This window comes from Pangasianodon hypophthalmus, chromosome 3, assembly GCF_027358585.1.
Source record: "Pangasianodon hypophthalmus isolate fPanHyp1 chromosome 3, fPanHyp1.pri, whole genome shotgun sequence".
Classification (NCBI taxonomy): Eukaryota; Metazoa; Chordata; class Actinopteri; order Siluriformes; family Pangasiidae; genus Pangasianodon; species Pangasianodon hypophthalmus.
Genome location: NC_069712.1, coordinates 28,712,766 through 28,736,106, shown reverse-complemented (window position 1 = coordinate 28,736,106; position 23,341 = coordinate 28,712,766). Strand labels below are relative to the sequence as shown.

The 23,341-nt window shown below is 41.3% G+C and overlaps 4 protein-coding genes and 1 long non-coding RNA gene across 8 annotated transcripts in view; 3 read left to right on the top strand and 2 right to left on the bottom strand.

Annotated features, from left to right (window-relative positions):
• Positions 1–10,247, top strand: part of mcu (mitochondrial calcium uniporter) — a 57,379-nt gene extending 47,132 nt beyond the window's left edge. Inside the window, exons 4-9 of the mRNA XM_026939354.3 lie at positions 1,888–2,058; positions 2,688–2,792; positions 2,907–3,067; positions 3,570–3,773; positions 5,971–6,087; positions 6,263–10,247. Of these exons, the coding sequence (XP_026795155.3) occupies positions 1,888–2,058; positions 2,688–2,792; positions 2,907–3,067; positions 3,570–3,773; positions 5,971–6,087; positions 6,263–6,343 (839 nt within the window). The 3' untranslated portion in view covers positions 6,344–10,247. The remainder of the gene's footprint in view (positions 1–1,887; positions 2,059–2,687; positions 2,793–2,906; positions 3,068–3,569; positions 3,774–5,970; positions 6,088–6,262) is intronic.
• A 129-nt stretch (positions 10,248–10,376) lies between these two features.
• Positions 10,377–20,510, top strand: oit3 (oncoprotein induced transcript 3). 2 transcript variants are annotated; one of them, XR_008301418.1, is made up of 9 exons: positions 10,377–11,264; positions 13,202–13,576; positions 13,675–13,788; positions 14,433–14,555; positions 14,648–14,770; positions 15,732–15,892; positions 16,376–16,788; positions 17,114–17,228; positions 17,465–17,564. XR_008301418.1 is itself a non-coding variant. In XM_053232523.1 (9 exons), the coding sequence occupies exons 1-9, from the start codon at positions 11,189–11,191 to the stop codon at positions 18,717–18,719; spliced, it is 1,644 nt and encodes a 547-aa protein (XP_053088498.1). In that variant the 5' UTR covers positions 10,833–11,188; the 3' UTR covers positions 18,720–20,510. The 2 variants fall into 2 exon arrangements, 1 of the variants encoding a protein (XP_053088498.1); XM_053232523.1 differs by lacking the exon at positions 17,114–17,228 and adding an exon at positions 18,561–20,510 and having other exon boundaries at positions 10,833–11,264.
• On the bottom strand, positions 19,905–22,985 carry pla2g12b (phospholipase A2, group XIIB). Of its 2 annotated transcripts, none has more exons than XM_026939322.3 (4): positions 22,477–22,985; positions 21,720–21,796; positions 21,027–21,192; positions 19,905–20,702 (listed from the first exon to the last, which is right to left on the bottom strand). In XM_026939322.3, exons 1-4 carry the CDS (start codon positions 22,832–22,834, stop codon positions 20,584–20,586), a joined length of 720 nt encoding a protein of 239 aa, XP_026795123.1. In that variant the 5' UTR covers positions 22,835–22,985; the 3' UTR covers positions 19,905–20,583. The 2 variants fall into 2 exon arrangements, with proteins under 2 accessions (XP_026795123.1, XP_026795122.1); XM_026939321.3 differs by having other exon boundaries at positions 21,708–21,796; positions 22,477–22,971.
• The window catches only part of LOC128318012 (uncharacterized), a 19,872-nt gene continuing 19,395 nt past the window's right edge, over positions 22,865–23,341 (top strand). For both annotated transcript variants that reach the window (XR_008301421.1, XR_008301420.1), the window contains exon 1: positions 22,865–23,004. This is a non-coding gene — a long non-coding RNA (uncharacterized LOC128318012). The remainder of the gene's footprint in view (positions 23,005–23,341) is intronic.
• The window catches only part of LOC113542058 (uncharacterized protein C6orf118), a 6,707-nt gene continuing 6,419 nt past the window's right edge, over positions 23,054–23,341 (bottom strand). Inside the window, exon 11 of the transcript XR_008301419.1 lies at positions 23,054–23,184. The gene's annotated coding sequence lies outside the window, so the exon portion shown is untranslated. The remainder of the gene's footprint in view (positions 23,185–23,341) is intronic.

The following is a 23,341-nucleotide window of genomic DNA, read 5'->3' as shown; positions in this document are numbered from 1 at the left end:
TAAGAGAGTTACAGTTGAGAGCTAGACAGAGTAATTCAACCTAAATATCTGCTTAAGGATTGTGCAACAGACTAGAAACTGCAGATTGACTGATTAAAGTTAAACAGATGGTGGTGAATTGTAGGGCATGTAGTTATAGTTCTGCGATATTTATAAGGCGAATACAAATTTGATGTGATTCTCTTAAGTGATGCAGCTTCTTACAGTGCACACTGGAGGCGTGATGAGTCAGAATGCACTCTGGTAGTGTGCAAGAACGTTAACAGCATCTGCTTAGGTCGAGGGAAATGCTGACCAGCTTCCAGCAGATGGGCCACACTGAAAGCACAGCCATGCTGCAGAGTAGGCTTTTTTATTTTCAGAGGTACATTTTAATAGCAGCGCTATTAAGACAGAAAGAATGGCCTCTTGTGGCGCTAACCACAAAGAAGGGGAGGAAAAAAGGCTCTTGTCAGTAAAGGGTAAAAAAAAAAAAAAAATGACAGTGAATGAGCAGAAGAAGGAAAAGATTGATGAGGCGAGGGTGTTACATGTAGCAGGTGGTTACGTCTGAAATATGACAGATTTGCTACAGGTCTTCACATATTATCTCTGATGCTTGTACTGTACGGTCCTCTGCTTTGAAGAGAGTTTTGTGGCAGTAATATTTTACTCCTCAGACATCTGCACTTAAGGACACAATCTCCTAAAATGACTTCTCATTAAGCCTAATGCAAGCTCTAATTGTGCCTCATACAAAAAGCACATTCCTTTCAGCATTTAAGGAAGTTTGGGCTAATCGAGAACGCGAGCTCATGATTTAAATCTGACAGCCAGCGAACACTCTGCTTCAGTCATAAAACTGATGCACACTGAGACCCTGTTGATGATGCCTCCAAGACATCCCTCTCCTCACGACAGACAGACTTCTATAGAGGTCGATTTATTTCTGCGCATAGTTTAGAGTGTAATGAAATAAAATTGCTTTGTGATGAGTTTAGGAGCTTTATTGACACTAAATAATTCCTTATAAATATGATAATTTAGTCATCAGTTTTCTCTCACACTGAAGCTCTCTGCCTGCATTGTCAGAGTATGGAAACTACTAGAAGAGCAAAGGCTGTAAAAATCAGAAAAAATCAGAGCTCTAGCACACCACGAACAGCTGGCCAGGTTCTTAATGTGACAGTTTCGAGTAATTAGTGTTACTGTTATTTGTTCAATTAGGTGTGCTTGTTTAACTATGGCTTAAAAGTGGGCATGTATAAATAAGACACTATGAATGGTAATGCCTAAAAAGGTATTCAGACCAAATCCTTTTCCTAATCAAGCAGCAACCACAACAGATTATAGAGCTATCGCTCAGTGAGAAAAAATGTGTAGCTGCATCTGTTCATTAAGCTTATCGAGCTTAATGTCTGCCACTGAATTGGCTAAAAGACTTGATTAAAATCTTGGGCAGAGAATGGAAAAAGATGGCTTGCTTTGTCCAGATATAAGCATCCATCTACTAGAAATCATGATAAGAATCATTAATCTCTTTTGCTGCCCTGCAAAAGGTGTTTAGAAAGTGTGCATGCATGAGAACTCAGATGTCACTCATCCTGCAGCTCAGGGAAAACTAGTTGTCTCTCAAAATACTTTCAGTTTACTGCAACACTGCCCTCTACTGCTAGTCTTAGGTTTGGCTCTCTGTATCCCTGACTGCATCATGAAACAGCAATTGCCATGACCCAGCCATAAAGCTGGATAGAACAAACTAGGGTCAGGTGCAGATCTTTAACTGGCAGTCAGACACTCGCTGTCTTGTGGTCCATCATTAAGAGACAGCAATAGCTAACGGTCCGTGCTGCGTGGGTGGCGATTCAGCGAGAGCTGTAACGATACTGTTTGTGTTTGTCTTGTCAGAGGTGACGGTGGTGTATCAGAACAGCCTGCCGGTGATCTCAGTGAGGCTGCCGTCTCGGAGGGAGCGCTGTCAGTTCACTCTAAAGCCCCTCAGCGACAGCGTGGGCGTCTTCCTCCAGCAGCTGCAAGCCGAGGACCGGGGTATCGACCGAATCGCTATCTATTCTACAGGTATGACCACACACACAAATACACGTGTTCTACCAGTATACTATGGAATCTGGTCTCACAAACACTTTAGGTTTTGTGCCGTGTTTATGTAGCGACTGTGACATCTACAACTTTACAGTTTTAAGCATTAAAGTCAGCTATGCTCCCAACTAAATAAAAAAAAAATGCTTCATTTCATAAGCACCCTTTAGTCCTGGCACACCAAACTGACTCTTGGCCATCAAGCCGTTATTGTGCGCCTGTGGCTGATCGCTGCCCGTGGTGTTGGCAGCAGTCTGACTTTATTAGCGCCTGTCAGCACTGATTGAGTGTTGCAGGCTAGCGATGAGAGAGAGTTCTCTTACTGCCTGTTCCTCCTAGTGAAGTATTGCAGGACAAGAGAAACACAAGTGAGCAAAACACACTCACAGCTGTGTTCAAGTGCAACTTTTCACAGAAAGTGTAACGTGAGGAAGTGAAGTGATTATAACTAGTCAGTTGGTTAGTCCTTTGACACCTTTGTGCGTCGCGTTGCTTCTGGGGCATTAGCAGTCATGCATGAAAATTGCTTTCATTCTACTCAGCCAAGTAGGAGGAAAAAAATGCAATTAAAGATTTTACTAAACCTCTTCCACTACTACTATGTGTAGATGGCGCAAGGATAGCTTCCTCTACGGGGATTGACATTTTGCTGCTGGACGACTTCAAGCTGGTCATTAATGACACCACGCACCTTGTGCGGCCACCCAGAAGAGGTGAGAGTTGAGGGCTACATTCAGCATTCATTTTTTCTTTATATTACGTGTAGCTAATAATTGTGTGGTTATACTTTTTTTTTGTGTGTGTGTGTGTGTGTGTGTGCTTGTCAGAGTTGTTGCCGCATGAGGAGGCAGAGCGACTGAACGATGTGAAGCTTCTGGTGCAGCAGCTCTACACTACTCTGCGCATAGAGGAGCATCAGCTGAGCAAAGAGAGAGAGCTGATTGGCCGACTGGAGGATCTCAACTCCCAGCTTCGCCCACTAGAAAAGGTGACTTGCATTTGTAAGGACTGATGTAAACTGACAGCATTTTGAAAGATACAGAGATGTATATATCGCTACAGCGAAGCCGTGTATAGGTCGCTATTGCCTTATAAGGCTATTATAATAACACTGTACGTTTATACAGAGAAGAATTGACGAGTTTTCAGGTTACATGACATGTAATGATGTACAGAATATAAAAACTAAATTAAGCATTATGTACAAAACTACAGTATATTCTAATATCCAATCTATTACTGTGAGTAATGATTTTTCAGAGAAAAGTGTAATGTGATATCGCCTTGCACTGGTGATTACGTGGTCATAATCATTATTCATCAATTCATGTCAGCATTACCAGAATGTAAGCAAATTTTGTATTCCTGGATCTAGCACTGAGAAAACCTAATCAAAATTTAAAAATTTAATCCCAGCAGACTGACCTGATGTTCATTATACTGTAGACTTGTCAAGTAAATGCTTATTTTTTGTGTGCCGTGCGTCTCAGGTGAAAGAGGAGCTGAGCAGGAAAGCAGAGCGTCGGACCACCTGGGTGCTGTGGGGAGGCATGGCATATATGGCCACCCAGTTTGGCGTGCTGGCACGGCTAACCTGGTGGGAGTACTCGTGGGATATCATGGAGCCCGTCACCTATTTCATTACCTATGGCACAGCCATGGCCATGTATGCCTACTTCGTGCTCACACGCCAGGTAAGATGCCATCAAGCCACCAAGAACCTCGTTAACAGCCGTAACATTATCAGCCATAACATTAAAACCACTGACAGGTGAATATCATTCATGTTGTTACAATGGCACCTGGGTGCCCAAGACTCATTGATGCACGTGGGGAGCGTAGGCTAGCTCGTGTGGTCCCGTCCCACACAAGAGCTACTGTAACACAAATTGCTGAAAAAGTTAATGCTGGCTATGATATAAAGGTGTAAGAACACACAGTTCATCGCAGCTTGATGTGCATGGGGCTGCGTAGCCACAGACTGGTCAGAGTGCCCATGCTGACCCGTGTCCACCACCGAAAGCACCTACAATGGGCACATGAGCATCAGAACTGGACCATGGAACAGTGGAAGAAGGTGGCCTGGTCCGAAGAATCACGTTTTCTTTTACATCATGTGAACAGCCGGGTGCGTGTGTGTCGCTTATCTGGGGAAGAGATGGCACCAGGATGCGCTATGAGAAGACGACAAGCCGGTGGAGGCAGTGTGATGCTCTGGGCAATGTTCTGCTGGGAAACCTTGGGTGCTGGCATTCATGTGGATGTTACTTTGATACGTACCACCTACCTAAACATTGTTGCAGACCAAGTACACCCCTTCATGGCATCATTAGTCCCTAATGGCAGTGGCCTCTTTCAGCAGGATAATGCACCCTGCCACACTGCAGAAATTGTTCAGGAATGGTTTTTGTAGTGAGCTGCTGGGCAGGACTACATAAATCAGAATTACAAATATGCTTATGTCAAACCATGGATTGAAACTATAGAACTCCATCTAACATTGATCAAGCTGGATCCGAACTGATTTATTCAGAATTTCCTCACAGGAGCATTTACACAAGAAATGTGATGTTCACGAAAATCCAGGTAGTTCAGAAAACCATGTATCCTGCTCGTACTCCTGAGTTTCTGTAAATTTCCATATAAAGAGACTCCCTATTGTGAACCTCAACTGGCTCTAAATCATATAACTGGCAGGAGTTACTGCACTTTTCTATACGGATTACATTGTCAAGTTTAAATTGCTTATTTATTCAACTACTCACACAAATTTAATAAGAATTTTGTCATTCATATTTATGTCCTGAAAGAAATCAATCAAAAACAAATCCATAAATTAAGACAAATTAGACAAACAACTTCTCAAATGAGTTATGGTACAAACTCCACAACAGGAATAAATCATTGCTTCCCATCAAATTAGAGAACAAAAAAAATGCTATTACCTTGTCAGCAAGAAAAAGCTACAACTCAATCAGTTCTGAGTGATGTAATGTAAGGAATAACACCAGACAGACTGTGCTGTTATACGAAAATAATGCACGCCGGGGGGTGTGATGCGGCACGACGCGCAGGCAGAGTGTGTTAGTCCACTTATATACCACAGCGATTTGCCAACAATTACAATGTTTAATTCGTTACTGAATGACACTTGTGTTCTTTTTAACAGTTTATAGTTATATTTAATATTGTGGAACATCTGAGAGACACATTAGTTCCTGTTCTCACCTACGTTATAGCTGCTATCAACAGTCATTCCCTTACTCGCCCACCCCCCCACCCCGTGTCTCTCAAAATGCAGTCTTCATTTTATTGAAAACCCGGAAAGTGTGTAAACTCCTTTGTCCTGAAGACTTTCCTGAGCTGGGAAACTTTGACTGTGACAATGCTTACAACTGAGACTCCTTCCATAAATGTTAAATAAATATCTCCTGAAAAACATCACCACATCAGTGATTATATGTTTTTTTTAATCCATTTATTATTAGTCTTAGATTTTGTGGAGTGTCCACCATACAAGTCCCTGTGTATAAGCTGTTACTATAGAAACAATCGCGTATTAGAACGAGCGCATTCGTTCACAGCCGGAACTACTTTCTGAGCTGTGCTATTATACGAAAATAATGCACACCTACTGACCAATCAGATTCGAGCATACAACCGCACTGTGGTATAAGGTATAATATAATATACCACTCTCTTTCTCTCTCTCTCTCTCTCACTCACTCTTTCTCTCTCACTTGATTGGATGTAGTTCCTGCCAAACATAGGCAGACTTCTTTTGTGTCAAGTTGGGGCATAATGATGTTTGATATATCTGTCTTTTTTTTTTAATGAAAGAGAAGTGTGTTGTGTTTTGTGTGACCTCGTGCTGTGTGTGCCCACTTACAGGAGTACATCTACCCTGATGCCAGAGACAGACAGTATCTGCTGTTCTTCCACAAGGGAGTGAAGAGGACACGCTTTGACATTGAAAAGTACAACAAACTGAAGGACGCTATTGCTGAGGTGTGCTGACACACACACACACACCACACACACCCAATTATCCCTGCACTTAAAAATAACACTCCTCTGCCTGAATGACCCTGACTTTCTCCTTCCCAAATTCCTCCCTCCCTGACTCCTCTCTCTTTCTCCTCTCTCTCTTTCTCTATTCCTCCATCATCTCCCTCTTTCTCAGGCCGAGTTGGACCTGAAGCGCCTGAGAGATCCTCTCCAGCTGCACCTCCCCATCCAGCAGATTGGCACCAGCAAGGATTGATGTGAGGAAGTGAAAGCCTCCCTTCCTCCTTCCCCCTTTCCTTCTCCCTTCTCTCTCCTTCCCTCCTTCCTCTCTTTCTCCTTTTCCCTCTCCCTCTCAGCCCACTCTTCTGTCATTTCCTGTTTTTTTTTGTTTCCCCTGCCACCTCTTTTTCAATTTTTTTTCTTTCTGACATGAATTGGAGTTTTTTTTGTTTTTTTTAAAGTTACTACTGTTTTTATGTTCTATAATTTGGTTTTGAAAACTGCTTAAACATGGCGAGTCAAAGTAGAGGAGGAGGGGATGGAATGAAATCCAACGAAAGAAAGAACGACACCTGAAGCCCCTCTGCTGGAGTTGCTGGAGGGCAAAGTTGCTAGTTGTGCCTGCAGACCTGTGCGCTCTGGTAACGCTACAGGAACAAAGAGAGAACAGCAGCAGCCTACAGGAAGCTCCTGATGCCTAACAGGAAGTGACCTCTGGGTATGGACACAATATCTCCCAGACATGCTGAATAAACAACACATGCAGACACATGCTCTGTGGTTCAGCACTTCTAAAACGTACTTTAAAAAGAAAACCTCTAAAGACCTATTTTTTACAGTGGAGTTGTATATCTGGCACAGGAAAGATCTTGGGCCTTTGGGCTTTTTTTTTCAGCCCTGGACATTGTTGTTGGGGGGACAATCAAATGCAGGAGAGCTATTTTTGACCCAACGTCCCTGCGTGGAGCAGAGTTGTCCTCTATCTCCCTGTCCCCTCCTGTCCTTTAGTGGCTGAGACTCTGGACTGCCGCCACATCTCCCTGTGTCTCCAGTTGCATCCTTAGCATGACGGACACGCTCTGCTGTGCAAATTACAGAGCTGTAACAGGGGTTCAACCACACTGCTGCTAAGTGTGTACAAGGAGAAGGGGTTACGTGATGAGCATCACTTCCTGTACAGACCTGTTGCAAGCTGCAGACCAGAAGTCTAACGGCTAAACATCACTGTGTGTTCAATTATTCAAAAAAAAAAAAAAAAAAAGAAAGAAAGAAAAAGAAAAAAACAAAAAAAATTTGGCACTTTTTATTTTGAAAGCCATATATTATATTATATTATATTATATTATATTATATTATATTATATTATTTGTTATAATGGGTGAGGAATTGAACTAAGCTTTTTCTTTCATATTGGTGGAGGAGTTCTTCTTTTTTTTAACCTGACATCTGATCATCACGTCAGCGTAAGACTTGCATTGCACATCAGTACACCGGATCAGGCCATTTTCCTCATACATACAGCTCTTGATATTAAATTACAGAATTACCACGCTTAACACGCACACAATGTTTAATTACGAATGCAAGCTATGAATGGTGACAGTGAATTAGTCCACATATGCGCCTTTTGCTTTGAAACCTGTGGAGATTAACAGAGGATTACAAAAGTGACAGATTCAGAAGGTTTCCTCTTCTTTTCTGTGCCAGAAAACTGTTACCCACAGTGCCTCACAGCACCCCGTGCAGCATGCTGATCAGGGCGCTCCTATTCCCCTGTGCAGCCACGTTCTGGTCTCTCAGCCTCAGCCCCTACGAGCCAGACACATCCATCCTTCAAGACTTTTCCTGGGCTGTTTACTGTATCATACGATTGCATAAAAAAAAAAAAAAAAAAAAACAGAGACAAAACAGCTGCACAGCTCCTCTGTATGCCAAGAATATACTGAAGTGTGAAGAGAACCGTGTAATATATTAGATCCTAGGCTTAGTTGGTTTCTCGCACAATTTTGCGGCATGCTGTAGCGCGTGACTTTTGCATCCTTTCATCTAGAACATGGCGTCATTAGGGTACAGGCTTTAGCGCAGACGCATTCCGAAGTAGTAAAATCTGTGGATGGAATATTGGATTGCTTGAATATGCACACTGCATTTATTTATTTATTTTTTTCATACAACAAGACGTAAATGCATTTCTTCTGGACATGGTGCTCTGTTCAAAGTTGGGTAGGAATCACGTCATAACTCAAATTTGTGTCTCAGATGAACCTGTATGCATTAGTGTACCTTCAGAGGGTTATGTTGTATGGATATCTTACTAATATCTTCCTTCATGCAGTCAGGTGTGCTGCCGATGCCGCATATCTCCAAAAAGAAACCCTTTTTAGCTATTAAGGTGTCAGCATACATCATTGTAAAGAAAATACATAGAAAATACATCACGTTTTCCAAAAGATATAAGAATGAAGAATGTTTAGAAAATATGTTTTTAAGTAACAAGGTTTCTGCAGCACACTCACGCAATATTTGCTCCGACATGCTGATTAATATATCTAACAGCCTTGCCATCTCCCTTGCAGTAATATTTTGAAGCCTAATGCTGCATGTTGGCCTTGTGTGCTGCAAATGGGAAGTTTTTTCTTGGATATTGTCTTCTCCTGTCATGCAGTTCACCATCAGTCCATGCCTCCAGGCAGTCACACCACTCATGTCCAGTGGCTCAACATGGCTAAGTGAGCTAAGGGATTGTCTGGATCCTTCATGTTTAAGAGACCTGGAGCAGAACGGTGCTGTCTGATGTAATACATGGCTTACTTATTTAATCAGCGAAATGTTATACACTGTGCATGACTGCAAGTCTGGAAATATGTCACAGTGATTTGAAGGAATGTGTCTCGCAAATTTTGACATTTATAGGAATGAAAAGCACAGTCATATTAATCCTAGAAAGGCCACATCTGAATAAGCAAGATGAAATTGAGTTGTTGTGGAGACGGCTAGCCTGGATGTGAGTATTGGTGTATGGTTGCAGAGACTGCAGTGGACTAGTGCATGATGATAAAACTGAAGCTATCACAGGTAGCTCAATAATCGCTTCTATATTTCATTTGGAACAGGTTTTGCTGCTCTCAGCTGTCATTACGCAAAGTTTAGAAATGCTGTCACAGTAAGAACGTATCATCGATATACGGCTTCATCAATAAGGACAGGCTGATTGTCAGTGTAACTGTTTTTGTACGACTCCATGAGTGCATTTGAGTAATTCCCATTAATATCGGTCCTGATCAATATGAGTAAATCAATCACCTTCCTGTGCCCCCTTGGCCTCTTGTCCTCATACCGTCAATAATCATAAATCTTTGTATGCTGTTGCACGCACAGAGGGAAGCGAGGGCAGGGACGGTGTCTAAAAAAACACTTCCTGGAATGACCTGCAAAGCTGATACCAAAATCATTCTCACTGTTCAATGCCTCAGTCTTTATCACCATTGAGCATTTTTACTTTTTTTGTTGTTTGTTTTCTATAAGGGTTTGCCTTTGTTTGCTTTGCCTTTAATTTTTTACAAGAGTATATGTAATATATGGAATTTATTCTAAAGCGGGTGTTGCATGAATGTAATGTTTACATGGGGAAATTATATAACAATGACCCAAAAAAAGCTGCAAAGATTACAGAATACTGGTTTGTTGAGGATTTAGTGCAGTTTTATTTCTTTCCATGTGCTTTGAGACTGCCCTGAAAGATCGATAGGCAGCCAACGTCCAGCCACGCATCACTCTTTTTCTTTTTTTGTATCTCTCTCTCTCTCTCCTCTCTCTCTATCCATTTATAGCTTTCTAATACCTCTTCATAAGCCCACAATTTTTCCATAGCACATGAATTACGTTTCAGAGGAGTGCATTATTTTACATTTTTACCACGTGCACTTAAGAAAATAAAGTTAAAAATTACAAAATATATATCAATATGAGTAAAGCAGGATCTCATTTTCACATTAATGTATTTTCTTCATTTCATGTTTGTTTTTATCAATAGCATCAGATGCTGTGATATTGGAAGACTATAAAAATAAAAATGTAAACTCCTGTATCATTTATGAAATGTGTATAAAAGAGAAATGTAATTCACTTATCAATAAATACTTATCCAGTTTTGGAACTGAGAGTCATGTTTTTCTGTCTTTGTAATTATGATTTTCTTTAAAACACTAATACCAAAATCATGTAAAATGTATATAGTGTGGTGTAATATTCATAGTAAGTATCCGTGATACAAGTGTTGCACTTTGTAATACTGCGTAAACTTGAGAAAAGAACAGTTGAACAAACCACATGGTTAAAGCCTGGTTTGGGGTTCAGCTTAATTTAACATGTTTACATCAGGACTGAACAGCCGAGCCTTGACCTTCTCAAATCTGCATCCTTTGCTCTTGTTCTTCCTGTAGTCTTGCTTCCTACCCAATAAAAAATGGAATTTACAGCTCAGATGTCTGTACAAATGTTAGATTATATGAATAATTAAGTGCTCTTTATTATGGTGATTTGATGCTCCTCAAATAGGATATATTCTTCTGTGTCTACATCTTGTTTTTGTTAACACCCAAGGACTGGTGCAAAGATTTTAAGAAGATGGTCCTATTGAACCACATGCAGTAATCTCAAATGAAGCTTGACACATTCCAGCTCATGCTTCTTAATGGCCCCACTGATTAAAGAAGCAATTCATTTAATTAAACATGGGCAAAACTTGCTTTGGTCAGGTCTTTGCTGCCAGGACTGATTGAAATTGCAGTGTCAATGATTAAGGGAGTTCTGGGCAGCTGCCAGGATCTGTATGTGGATTATGTATGAGCTCAATGGTGGACTGATTGGTTTGGGAACAATGAAAGGATGATCCTGTCACTGGCCGGAGGTGTGTGTTGTATGGGGATTGAGGACAGGACTGAAGGTCAAGGTGAGACAGATGGCCTATCTTATACTGCACAGTACACAACTCTGACACGGACCCATCCCTCATGTACACACTCCAAATTTAAAGACCCTGCCCTTTTCCACAGTTCTCACAACAGACCCCCGTGCAATCTCGTGTTAGACTGAAGTCACCATGCCGTTGACTTTGCTGATGGATGTCCTCATAGCTCTGTCGGCCGTCCAGACTGTGGCCACTGATCAGATTACAGGTACGTGCACTGCATTTTTAACTTGTGTAATGTTTCATAAATACTTGATGTTGAAGTTTCATATTTTCACTTGAAAGCTGGCTATCTTGGGCATTTTCTCTGTTGGTCCACAGTATTTCATAAACTTATGAAGGTTATTTGAGTGACTACCTGGAGATACACACAGCAATGAGGGAACTTGTTGACAGTGATTTGCTGAATTTCATTTTTTTGTAAGTCTCAAGGCTTGCCACGCAAATTCTAGACCAAGAGTGTCAAACATACAGCCTGTGGGTTAGGACTGGCCCAATAATCTGGCCCTCCAAACAAATTTAGAATCCATGTTCTAAATTAAAATCATCTTGTGGGCTGTCATTGAAATGAAAATATGAAAAAAGAGCTAGTTTCCATTATTTCACCATGGGGCAAAATCTCAGCTACTGTGCAAATATGTAATTTTTCATTAGCAAGCTAAAAGTTTGACATATAACCCCAATTAAGTCCATTTCAGTTCCACATTTTAACACTACAAAATGTCAAAAAGTACAAGGGGTTGATTATTTATCCAAGACGCTGTATGGTAAAAACTGTAATTAGGAAATAATTATGCTAATTATTTATTAATTATAATAAATAATTATCAGTCACATGATCTGTTTTTCAAGTGATATATATCATGTTCAGATCATTTTCTTGTGCTATGAACACATTTATGTGGAGTTGTTGATGTGTTGTTGATTTTTAACTGATTTTTTTTTGGTTGACATAGGACTACGTGTAATGTAGCCTGTCAGTTAAAGTACGTCTCCCCTAGCCTTGAGTTATAAACCAAATTCCATTCTTTGTTGAAGGGATGAAAAAGATGCTGGATGAGGCAACAGATGGGGAGGAGGGAGTTGAAATGATTTATTTTGGCAGTATACGGGAATCTTGTGTTTACAGCGTGTCACCTTGACCTGATCCTTGGCCTCCAGTACTTCCCGTATTAGCAGAACATCCTAAAGAGATAGACCTCTCTGCAGTCTGCCTGCTGTCACTAGATTGTTCTCTACTGCTCTGACTGCTTTTGATGGTGAAAAGGAAGTGCAGGGTTGAGGAATACTATATATTCTTTCCACTAGGAGAGTCCATAATAATGGATTTGTATGTGGACTCTCAGGAGTTGAGCTAGTTTTAATCTCTAAAGATTTATGCTAAAAATTAAAATTTTTCTGTTAGCTCATTGCAACCCAAATAAACCTAAACAGTCCAATCCAATGTTCTGTTAATGAATTTTAGTGCAACATTGCTGGGACGGTTTCCTTAAGTGTTTAAGAAATTCAGTTGTGGGACTTTTTCCTCTAATACCTGTAGCTGGAGCCAGACTATAGTAAAAGGTCACGTTTTACCAGAAGCACGGTTTTGTTTTAAATTCTGCATGGGTGGATCTCAAAGACCACTCAACCGCTTCTCTATAGGTTATTCTAGGCATTACTCAGTTCACTGCACATCGTCTGTCATTTACAGCAGGACACATGCACCACTTACTTACCATCTTAATGAGTTTGTAGAGAGAGAAATATTGATTACCCAGTGCTTATTCATTCTCTGAATTGAGGCTTTCTCTGAAAACTTCTCACCTGAATGAGAAGAAAAGATTCTACATTATTGAGTCTGACTTCACAAGACCAAATTGCTTTCATACTGACTCACTGGATGACAGTTTTTCCTGTGCTTAGTTAGTACATGTATTACCTTCCTTTAAGCCTATATGGATTATTCCCTGCCTGAGGGTTAGTATGGATTTATTCATTCACTGCTTAGAAAAAAATATTTATGTACAAACTCGCATGAAAAATTCCACATAGATGGAAATTTTGTAGATCCATGCTAGTCCTTTTGTGTTTATACTTAGACATGCTCATTTTTGGATGAAATACACTATAGTCTCCCATTTTCATACCTTCGTCCATGGCCAGCTCCAGATCCCTGCTCGGCCTACATCAGTCTGAATGAGCCCTGGAGGAATACTGACTACCATGTCAACAACTCAGCTGGTGTGCCCTTGTGTGACCGCCATGTAGCTGGTGAGTGGTACCGCTTCACTGGTATGGCCGGTGATGCCATGCCAAATTTTTGCATCGAGGAGAACCACTGTGGCACTCACGCACCGATCTGGCTCAACGGCACCCACCCACTGCCTTCTGATGGCATCGTCACATTGCCTACATGTGCAAGCTTCAATGATGACTGCTGCCATTGGCGTGGGACGGTGGATGTGAAAGCTTGTCCCAGGGGTTACTATGTATACCGCCTGCCGCGCCCTTCAGTATGCTTCCACGTGTACTGTGGTCGTAAGTCTGCCTGCCTGCATGCCATTTCTACATTTTTGCTTCCTTCTTTGACTTAATTGCTGAGAATATAAGCATGGATCATTTTTTGTGTGTGGTAGATTTCTATGACATCTGTGATGAGGTGGAGTGCACTGGTCCAGACTGTCCACTGCAACTAGAATGCCATTGTCCTGCTGGGACTGTTCTGGGGCCAGACTCCCAGACTTGTCTGGGTGAGCCAAGAGACATTGAGGGATGGATAGTAGGAAAATGTCTAAGAAGGTTTTCAGCCAACCATGTTGTATTTAAATGTTTAGTATTAATAAGGCAGGGGAATTGGTTTAATCTTGAAGTTTAATTTTGCTGATGAATAAACATTGGTGAAAGACTAGGGTAATGGGTAGTGGTAAAGTGATACTAAGAAATCGAGTGTAATTTAAATTTTTCTAAGCTGTGCAGAAAGAACTGAAAAAAAAAAACACTTGTCCACTGCATTATAATAGCAGAGATTAATACTGACAACAGGGCAGAATCAGAAAAGGAAAAAGACAGGATAGATATAACCGTGTCATTTAATAGGGAATGACAGCCATTTCACAAAAGCCCTGTCGTGTAATTACTGTCTTATCAACTTGAATGCTGGTTGATCCCCCCCTGCTACCACTCTCTCCTTGAATGAGAGAGAAATAAAAGAAAGTGCTGTATTTGATTTCTCCTAACTCTCCATTCAATATTAAGTAACTACCAGCCCCAAGCTGTCACACGGTAAACCATTGTTTAGTTATTTAGCCTCCCTGCTGTCATTTACTCACAATTGTCTTCCCATCTCTTCACTTTTTCTTTCTCAAAAAAACTTCTTTCTTGTTTTTGACAAAAGATATAAATGAGTGTGAGAGTAACAATGGTGGATGTGCTGAAATGTGTATGAACACCAAGGGCTCACGACGGTGTGAGTGTGGCCCAGGCCGAGTACTGGATGCCGATGGCCGGACCTGCAATGGTAAGACTGATTCAGATTTAGCTTAAAGTTAATACAAAATAAACTTCACGCTGATAATGTTGTTCATTTATGGTGTTTATGGTTGCATGCAGAGATTGCAGGCTGCCACAATGTGAATGGAGGCTGTAGCCATGGCTGCTCATCAGAGGATGACTCGTATTACTGTCATTGTCCACGAGGTCTAACACTGGGGAAGGACGAGCGAAGCTGTCAGGGTCAGCTAGACTGCACTCATATGTATCTATTTTCCTAAGTGTATGTGTGTACTCTGTGGGAACTAAATATCTAAATTCTGATTTGGAGACCTTTTCTTTTCTCACTGAGAAAAAATAATTCTCTGGGCTTGGGCTAGGTTTAGATTGGGCTTGGGTTAATTTTGGATTAGGGTTAGGGTTGAGATAGGGTTAGGACTGGGCTTGAGTTTGGGTTGCCTAGGGTTAGGGTTGAGCTGGGAGTGTGGTGGGGTTGGGGTTAGGGTTAGGGTTTTGCTAGAGTTTGAGTCTGGCTAAAGTTACAGTTGGGCCAGGGTAAGTTGGGGGCAAGGCTTATGGTTGGTTAGGGATTGAGCTAGGTTTAGGATTGGGCTAGGGTTAGGGTTTGCCAAGGCTTATGGTTGGTTAGGGATTGAGCTAGGTTTAGGATTGGGCTAGGGTTAGGGTTTGCCAAGGCTTATGGTTGGTTAGGGATTGAGTTAGGTTTAGGATGGTTCTAGGTGTAGGGTTTGCCAAGGCTTATGGTTGGTTTGGGATTGAGCTATGTTTAGGATTGGGTAAGGGTTAGGGTTTGCCAAGGCTTATGGTTGGTTTGGGATTGAGCTATGTTTAGGATTGGGTAAGGGTTAGGGTTTGCCAAGGCTTATGGTTGGTTAGGGATTGAGTTAGGTTTAGGATTGGGCTAGGGTTAGGGGTTTGCCAAGGCTTATGGTTGGGTTGGGTATAGGGCCGAGCTGGTGTTCAAGTTGGCCCAGGGTTAGGGTTGGGCTACGTTTGTGATAGGGTTGGGGTTAAGTTGGGGCTAGGGTGAGGTGTATATGCTAGGGTTACTGTGGGTCTAGAATTAGAGTTGTGGAAGCACTGAAACAAGTTGACACAGGGTTTAACAGCTTTTACTTGGAAATCGGTTAGATACTTCCATTGGATTATTGAAGTTAAAATGGTGTGTTTATTTCCTGTCTAGTGCCTGTGCATTGCGATCCCAGCGCTATTGATGTGTCTGTTCCCAAAGACCTTGTGGGTGGCCTGGAGCTCTTTTTGTCAAATTCCTCATGTCGCGGAGTTTCTAATGGCACTCACATCAACCTTCATTTCAGCCTGAAGACCTGCGGCACCGTGGTCAAGGTGAGGAGAAACATGACAGCCACTAATAATTTTCATTTGTCATAGGAGGTGTTTTGGCTCACTCAGGAACTCACCTGAGTAAAACTTTCATAAGAAAATACAGGATTTTGTGCCAACAGGCTTTCACTTGTATTAATCCATGTTAATAATATAGAAGAGTGAAGAATAGTAGCAATTCATTGTTAATAGGCTGCACACATGGACAAACTTGTAACTTGGTATAGAACCGGATGGTCAGTTGTTGGCAAGATTAATCTTCTTTATAGGATTGTGTACTTTGGTTTTTAATAAGGTTCAAATCCAGAGACTAAGATGGATGAGTGCCTGTAATCTTTTCTGTGTTGATTTGGTGTGTGCTTGGAGTCATTATCTTACCTTATCTCTTGGCAGAGGCAACAAGATTTTGGGCTAAAATATCCTGGCTATCACCCTTTACTAGATCCTGTGGACCTCTTGCTACAAAGTTTTTCTGTCTATCTCTAGGTAATTGATGGCAAAATTACTGGCACAAATCTGGTCACCGGACTGCCAAAGTCAAGTCCGACCAGCAGTGGAGATCTAATTGTACGCACCAGCAAGCTTTTGCTGCCCATAACTTGTGAGTTCCCGGGTCACTATGATGTATCAGATGGTTACCTTCCCAGTGTACGCAGCTCTGCACTGGAGCTGTCAGCACACAGTGAAGGCATCTTCCCCTTCACACTGGAGCTGTTTAAGAGCGCAGAGTTCTCCGAGCCGTACAACAGTCCTCCTCAGCTGCGTTTACGTGATGCGCTGTACTTTGGCGTGGAGCCACGTGAGCATGTGGAGGGCCTTGCTGCACTTGTGGAGACCTGCTTCGCCACGCCTGGCCCCAAAGCTGAACAAGTCCTCAAATATTACCTCATTAAAGACGGGTGAGTGATTTGGGTAATAAGAGGCCCTGTACTTAAGATTCTGTTCTCCAAAATGATTTATTTCAGACAAGGACAACGTCTTTAACAAGCTCTGACTTATTGGCCAACAGTGACAACATATTGAGTCTTCTTTGTCCCATTTTAGTTTGGATTTGTACTATGACTTCTCTTCCTTTTCAACTTTTCTATTCATTGACACACTTAGTTTTTTGTGGTTATCCATGTTTTCTTTTTAATCCACTTATCTAGCTCCAGTTAAAAATAGGTAGGACCTTGGTTGCAAAATCACACCCACACAACAATAATTTTTCAAAATTTGTTTCAGATTTTGTGACATTACATTCATTGCCTGGGGTTTAAAGGCTTAATTCACTTCTAATCCATGCTGATCAAGAGCCCGCTAGTGACCAGGGCACCTGGGCACTTGTCCAGTAGACCCGGTCAGTAATCTTTCCCTATAATCATGTGGTGTTAGTCCTCAAAGGGCCTCCGTAGTTGGTTTGGCTGGTTATTTTTCAGCTGTTTTCAGTCAATGCTTGATTATGGCCAATGAGTTGAAGAACAACAGCAATTAGCTACGTGGAGGTCTGGTTACAAACATGATGTTCCAGTAGAACTGGAGATGCTCCACTAGAACAGAAAATGTAGACTATTTAGCCTGTTTTCTTTCTGTCAGCTGTATTTCGGATGAGACAGTACGCCAGCTCTCAGCTAAAGATCAGCTCTCCAAACACTACCAGGTTCCTGTCTTCAAGTTCATTGGCAGTGACAACAGGGTGAGTGAAAGTGCACACACAGACAGGCTTTCTGCAGTCAACTGTCTGAGACTGAGAAGACCTATTCCATGTATTACCCTAAGCCCTGCTGTCCTCCTTTGCTGACACGGTAAGCTAATCCTTGAGTCCTCAAGGGTAGATTGACGTGACAGCAGTCACAAACTCGTGTGCCAGATTCGAGTCAAATGCTTGTGTGATATCCAATGAAACTTTTTCCAAACTCATTTTCCATTCAAACACACAAAATTGGAGTCTTTTTGTCAGTGCAATCATCTGTTTGTACTTTTATGCAGATCATATAATGCAGTGAAGATAATGCACATAATTTGTACTTTTATGCAGATCACATTAGACACAGATGAAATTAGGTAATAAGTTGTACTCTGTTCAGTCAGATGTTTTGTATTTTTGCAACCCTAATCATGCTCAGTGCAAAGGCAAAATAAATCAATTTAAATATCTTTCTGCTATAATCTGCAACAAATGCTAATTAACAGTCACAAGGGGTTTTAGGTAAGAGACCACCATTGAGTCTCCACTGATGTGGGCTTTGCCAAAGGACTTATTGAAGGTGCTTCACCAGCCTCATTTAGAAGTCCGAAATGAGTAATGGGACACCCTATGGCTTTACAAAACTTGCTGGCACACACAAATGGGAATCAAATGAAAAAGTTTGCCATTAGGGACAGAAAGCGAGAGAAGGAGAACATGAAATAACTCTTTACTGTTTGTGTGGGGCTGGTTTACATTAGGTTGTCCTCACAAAAATTAATAAATACATATGTGTATATATATAAAGCTTGTTTGAGAACCAAAATATTTCCCGTTGGGTGCTGACGTAATCATTAGTTGATACAGAGATCAATAAACCTATTTATAGCACCACCAAATCAATAATAAAAATACCCCATAACTACAGTAAAACTAATGTATGTATGTGATTTGATGCTGTATGTCGGCTTCAGACAGTGACTCGGTGCCTTTTTGTCTGTGTAGGAGGTGTACCTGCATTGCCGGGTGCTGGTGTGTGGTGAAGGAGAGTCACGCTGCACGCAGGGCTGTCGCAGACGTCTGAGGCGAGACCTCTGGAATGAGCAGCACCAGGAGAAACGCACACTAACTGGAGGACCCATTCTCATTCTGCCAGATCCGTAATGCACTCACACACACACACACACACACACACACACACACAAATCTGCCATCCACCACTCTATCGGGAACATTTATTCTGTGTTCCCTTAAACATTACCATGCCATGCCTTTTACATAGAACCCATTAACCTCATACTTTCATCTGCCAACTGGAAACTGAATGATTTTTGCCATTCTGATACTCAGTGAATCACTGCACACAGGCATCTCAGCCTCAATTCATCCACTCCACTCATAAATGCACTGACATCACACTCATGTATATCTGAGCCAATGACGCACTCTCTGGCGTCATCACACATTCGTTTTGCCTCTGAGTTAATGGAAGCACTGAAGCATGAACACATGTATTTTCTTAGCTAGTTCTTAGATATTGCAGAATATTTATATAACTTTTAATACAGAATGTACATTTATGTCTATTACACATTATCATGACAGCAGTGTTTGCATCCAGTTTTACTATGCAAGAGCTTTGGCATCAGATTTTTTTTAAATGAATATTCATAATAAATTATATATATATAGTTATGTTTGACGTGGATTAATATGATTTTGCTTGCAATTTGTTGTAGCTTCTCCAGCCATGTTAACATACAAAAGTATTACTGTATTAAACTTCTGTGTTAATGAATTCTGTGCTAATGTCACAGCTGACTGTGCCAAAACAGCATGTCTTAACACACTATATGTCTATAATATGGGTGTAATGTAATGCCACTATTTGCATCTGTATCTGTTTAGTGCTCTAAATATCTACATGTGTATTTAAACCTGAAGTGGGTGTGGCCTAAACCTTGTTTAAAAAAATGTGTGTGTTTTTAATAATAATAATAATAATAATAATAATGATAACAATAATAATAATAGAACCCTACCACTATGCCCATTGGGAAAAATCCCAGAGGTTAAAATGTAAGTACAGTTAGCATGGGGTGTGAGTTCTGGGTCTGACAGTTCCTCAACCTCAGCTACATCAGTACAGTTCATAATTAGTCTCAACTGGAGATGTATGTGCGACTGTGTTTTTGATCCTGCTTGTGCTGGTATTATTTTTGTTTGTACATGCCTGTGATATTTTCTAATTTCCCAAAATATAAACTAACCCTAGAAATTAACATATTCGTATTTGGTTACATCCTTGGTATAAAGCCATTGTAGTCATTTATGGAGAAAAGATTTACATTATGTGAAGAGCCACACAAGTCTGATATTTATTCAGAATAACATAAAGTTCAAAATAACTTAGGAATGTTTAGAAGATACATCAGAAGTCATGTTAATGATATTCTTGTCTTACAATGTTTAAATCTGTGTGAAAGGAAACCACTGTTTTGCAATGTAGATACCAGTGTTTGGATTGTATAAATGGGTGAAAGTTTAATTTGAATGGCAGCACTACACTTTAATAAATTATGAATATATTGCATTTAGCCTGGGGTGGACACAGACACTGAAAAAAGTTCTTCCAACTAGTTGTAATGTGCTGTTTGACTTAACTTTAGAATTATTATTCCACCCGTAGAAAGCTCCTTCTAATTTGTCTCCTCATTCAGAACAACTTAACCAGACCCGTCTTAAACTATTGGCCTTCTAGTAGTACTAAAGAAATGCTCTCCTCCCAGAGAACCACAGGAGTTTACAGTTTAGGTAAACCTGTAAACCCAAACCTATAGCTCTATATACATGTATATTAATAAAAAGGGCTGATGAGAACTCTGGGATATAAGCATTTCATTGTTGTTTGCTCCATGTGAGTCTTTAGCACCACCAGTCTCTCAATGGAGTACTGAGCTCTTTTTGGTTGAGTTTGAAGGCGCTTGGTAATGGTGAGTCATTGTGCTTGGCAGGAGGAGTGGTAGTTTTACAGCTCGTCTTTCTCCTCTCCCTCACAGATACAGGCTGCCCTCTGGCTGTTCATGAACGGCCTGCAGCCCAGAGTCCATACCGTGTTGTACATGGTATCCGCAAATGCCTCACAAGCTGAGAGAGAGAGAAAAGAGTGGCAATCTATACTGTCATAAATTATTCTCAGGTACACATTGTGCAAAAAAAAACAAAAAACAAGTTGCACCATATCATAAGACAAAGAAAGAGCAAGCATAGATAAGCCAGAAAGGAGAAGACGTCAGAGTGTACAAAGTGCAATAGAATGTCATAATGCAAAGGAACAGTTACCTTATCTTTAATAGTGTCAATATCACACACTCTACAGTTTGCTCCTATGATACTCCTATCTTGTTTACTTCAAGCCAGCACAAATGTGAATGTGTGAGTAATGGGTGTGCGCATTGAAGCACTTCTCACCTTCGACCTTTGACACGAAGCCCAAGCTCTTCTTTAGATCACCGCAGATGCTGTGGAGGCACCAGCGGAACTTGGTGTCGCAACGGTACTTGTTGGAACCACACGTATCATAGCACATGTCCAGCTGGTTACAGCACTTGGTCATGGCTGGGATGCCCATGTCGAACTGTGGTAGAACATTGTGTAGAATTAGTGCATGCTAGGATTTTTAAAGCTACTATTTATTTTCATTAAATTGATTATATGCTCTTAGAAAAAGGGGTTCCTTGGGGGTTTGGATGCTTGATTGTTCTAGCTTCCTAAAGATGTTTTACTTTTTCTGTAAGGGAAATACTTAAGAGGTTGTCCCATGGGCAGAACCAAGGGCTGGATGAAAGAGTGTAAATTTACTCTTCATAACTTTCATAATTGAAGATACCAGACTGTACTGTATTACTGGGGTGGTACCATCAAAGGTACATGATTTATTCTTCAGTTGTACTTCTAGAGGAACCCTTAAAGATTCTATGTAGAACCCTACAACAGAGTGTTTCCCTTCCCTTATTTATCCAATGAACCCTAAAAGAACTCTTGTCCATAGTGTATAGTTGGTATAACTACCATACGTATTCTGAGCCCTGTAGTGAAAATGGAAACACATGCTGGTGTTAGTCTGTTAGTGATGCTTCAGAAGACACATACACTATCCGGTACCTGGAAACCAAGCAAAGAGGATGTGCAGCCATTGGGTTCAGGTATCTGGTAGCCTGGACGAGCTTGTGGAGCTTTACCTGTCAATCAGCAAACATGCCTGTGTTACCTAACATGCAGGAGAAAACATTGTGATACATTCCACACCTTTGCACATGGTGTGGAAAGACATGCTCAGATTTATTGTACATGCTTAGGAAAACAATGGTTCACCTAGCACCCTAGCTCTCTCCCTCTACTACAGACGGATTCCCTTTCAGAGAGAATTCCAGGTAGCTTTTAGGAAGCTGGTAGGACCTTTTCCTAAGACTATATTCTCTATTACAAGCATTACTAAAAGACTAGGTATATCACCGCTAAAGTGTGTGTATTCCCAGGGAAGGACATTAGGTACAGTAATTAATAAAGACTTTTGGCAATGACTGTGAGCTTTGTCTGCATAAAGCTGATATTATCTACTTTGTTATATAACAGTGCTGCTAGATAATATTGCTCTGAGGCAATAGTTTTGTAAGACTTAGCAAAAATTTAACACTGGCTCTCCAGTGTTAGTTTAATGAACCAACACACGAGCATTGATCAAATCAAAATGAAAACCAGAAACAAGCTTTGCCCACTCAGTTCCCTTCAGATTTGTCAGCATGACTTTTCGGGGTGTCCATGGCCAAGAGTGGTGTGATTGACACAAAGTAAAACCAAGCCATTCACTGGAATCACGTCACAGCTCTGTCAACATCAACATTTAGCTTGGCTTGCTTACCGTATCTACAGCGGTACTGGCACACGCCATCGCGGCCTCCCATCAGCTCCAGCAGTGAGTCAAAATACCCATTGACGGCTTGAAAGCTGCCTCTGATGGAGCTCAGGCCCCACTCAGAGTCCTCCTCAGCGTTTTGGGTAGTGCTGGCGGCATCTCTGGCCTGGTTTACCTCTGCAGGAGCATCAGCTTGGGCTGCTTCAACGCCATCAGCCTCTACAACTGTATTCATGTTTGACTCTTCAGCTGCTGCAGCCTCAGGAGCTGACGGAAGCTCCTCGGCAGAAGCAGGAGGGATGAGCGTGGCAGCCAGGCCTGTGGAGAGGCAGAGCAGAAGAACGAGGGCACAGCGAGAGAACATGGTGTAGCACGGAGTCTAGTGTGGGACAAGTGTCTGTGGAATAAAAGAGTGAAACAGCCTGCGACTGATAGTGCCTCACGGACAGGACTTTGATCCCCGATTAGATCAAGCAGACAGCGAGGCACTGGCTGGTGCTAAGGTCAAAGGACACAGCAGTACTTTTGGCAAGGGTAGGAGAGAGAGCATGTTTAAAACCACATACCCTCTTTAATCTTCTCTGTAGTTTTTAGATCTTGCTCTTCTTTTAATATAAAAGCCACTTCATTTTATATTCTTTAGCTGAAGACCCTAATTCTGTCATCTCTCCTTCACTTTGGATAAAGTACAGTCATGCACTGGAAACTCAACACCTTTGAGGGAAAAAAATGTTTATTTGTACTTTTTTTTTTTTTTTTTTTTTAGGTGAACACCAAAACAATCTAAACTGAAAGTGTTAAAGGTAAAACTGTGTTACAGTATGCAACGTGCAGTCATTGGGTTGGCCAATTTATTGCAATCCAATGGCAA

What these genes read in the sequence shown, in the direction of transcription:
- oit3 (XM_053232523.1), top strand. Translation starts at nt 11,189, where the DNA reads ATGCCGTTGACTTTGCTGATGGATGTCCTCATAGCTCTGTCGGCCGTC. An exon ending in TATTACCTCATTAAAGACGG is followed by an intron (nt 16,789 to 17,464) that starts GTGAGTGATTTG and finishes TCTTTCTGTCAG; the next exon opens with CTGTATTTCGGATGAGACAG. An exon ending in TCATTGGCAGTGACAACAGG is followed by an intron (nt 17,565 to 18,560) that starts GTGAGTGAAAGT and finishes TTGTCTGTGTAG; the next exon opens with GAGGTGTACCTGCATTGCCG.
- pla2g12b (XM_026939321.3), bottom strand. Translation starts at nt 22,834, where the DNA reads ATGTTCTCTCGCTGTGCCCTCGTTCTTCTGCTCTGCCTCTCCACAGGC. An exon ending in CCAGTACCGCTGTAGATACG is followed by an intron (nt 21,797 to 22,476) that starts GTAAGCAAGCCA and finishes GCTGATTGACAG; the next exon opens with GTAAAGCTCCACAAGCTCGT. An exon ending in CTTCGTGTCAAAGGTCGAAG is followed by an intron (nt 20,703 to 21,026) that starts GTGAGAAGTGCT and finishes TCTCTCTCTCAG; the next exon opens with CTTGTGAGGCATTTGCGGAT.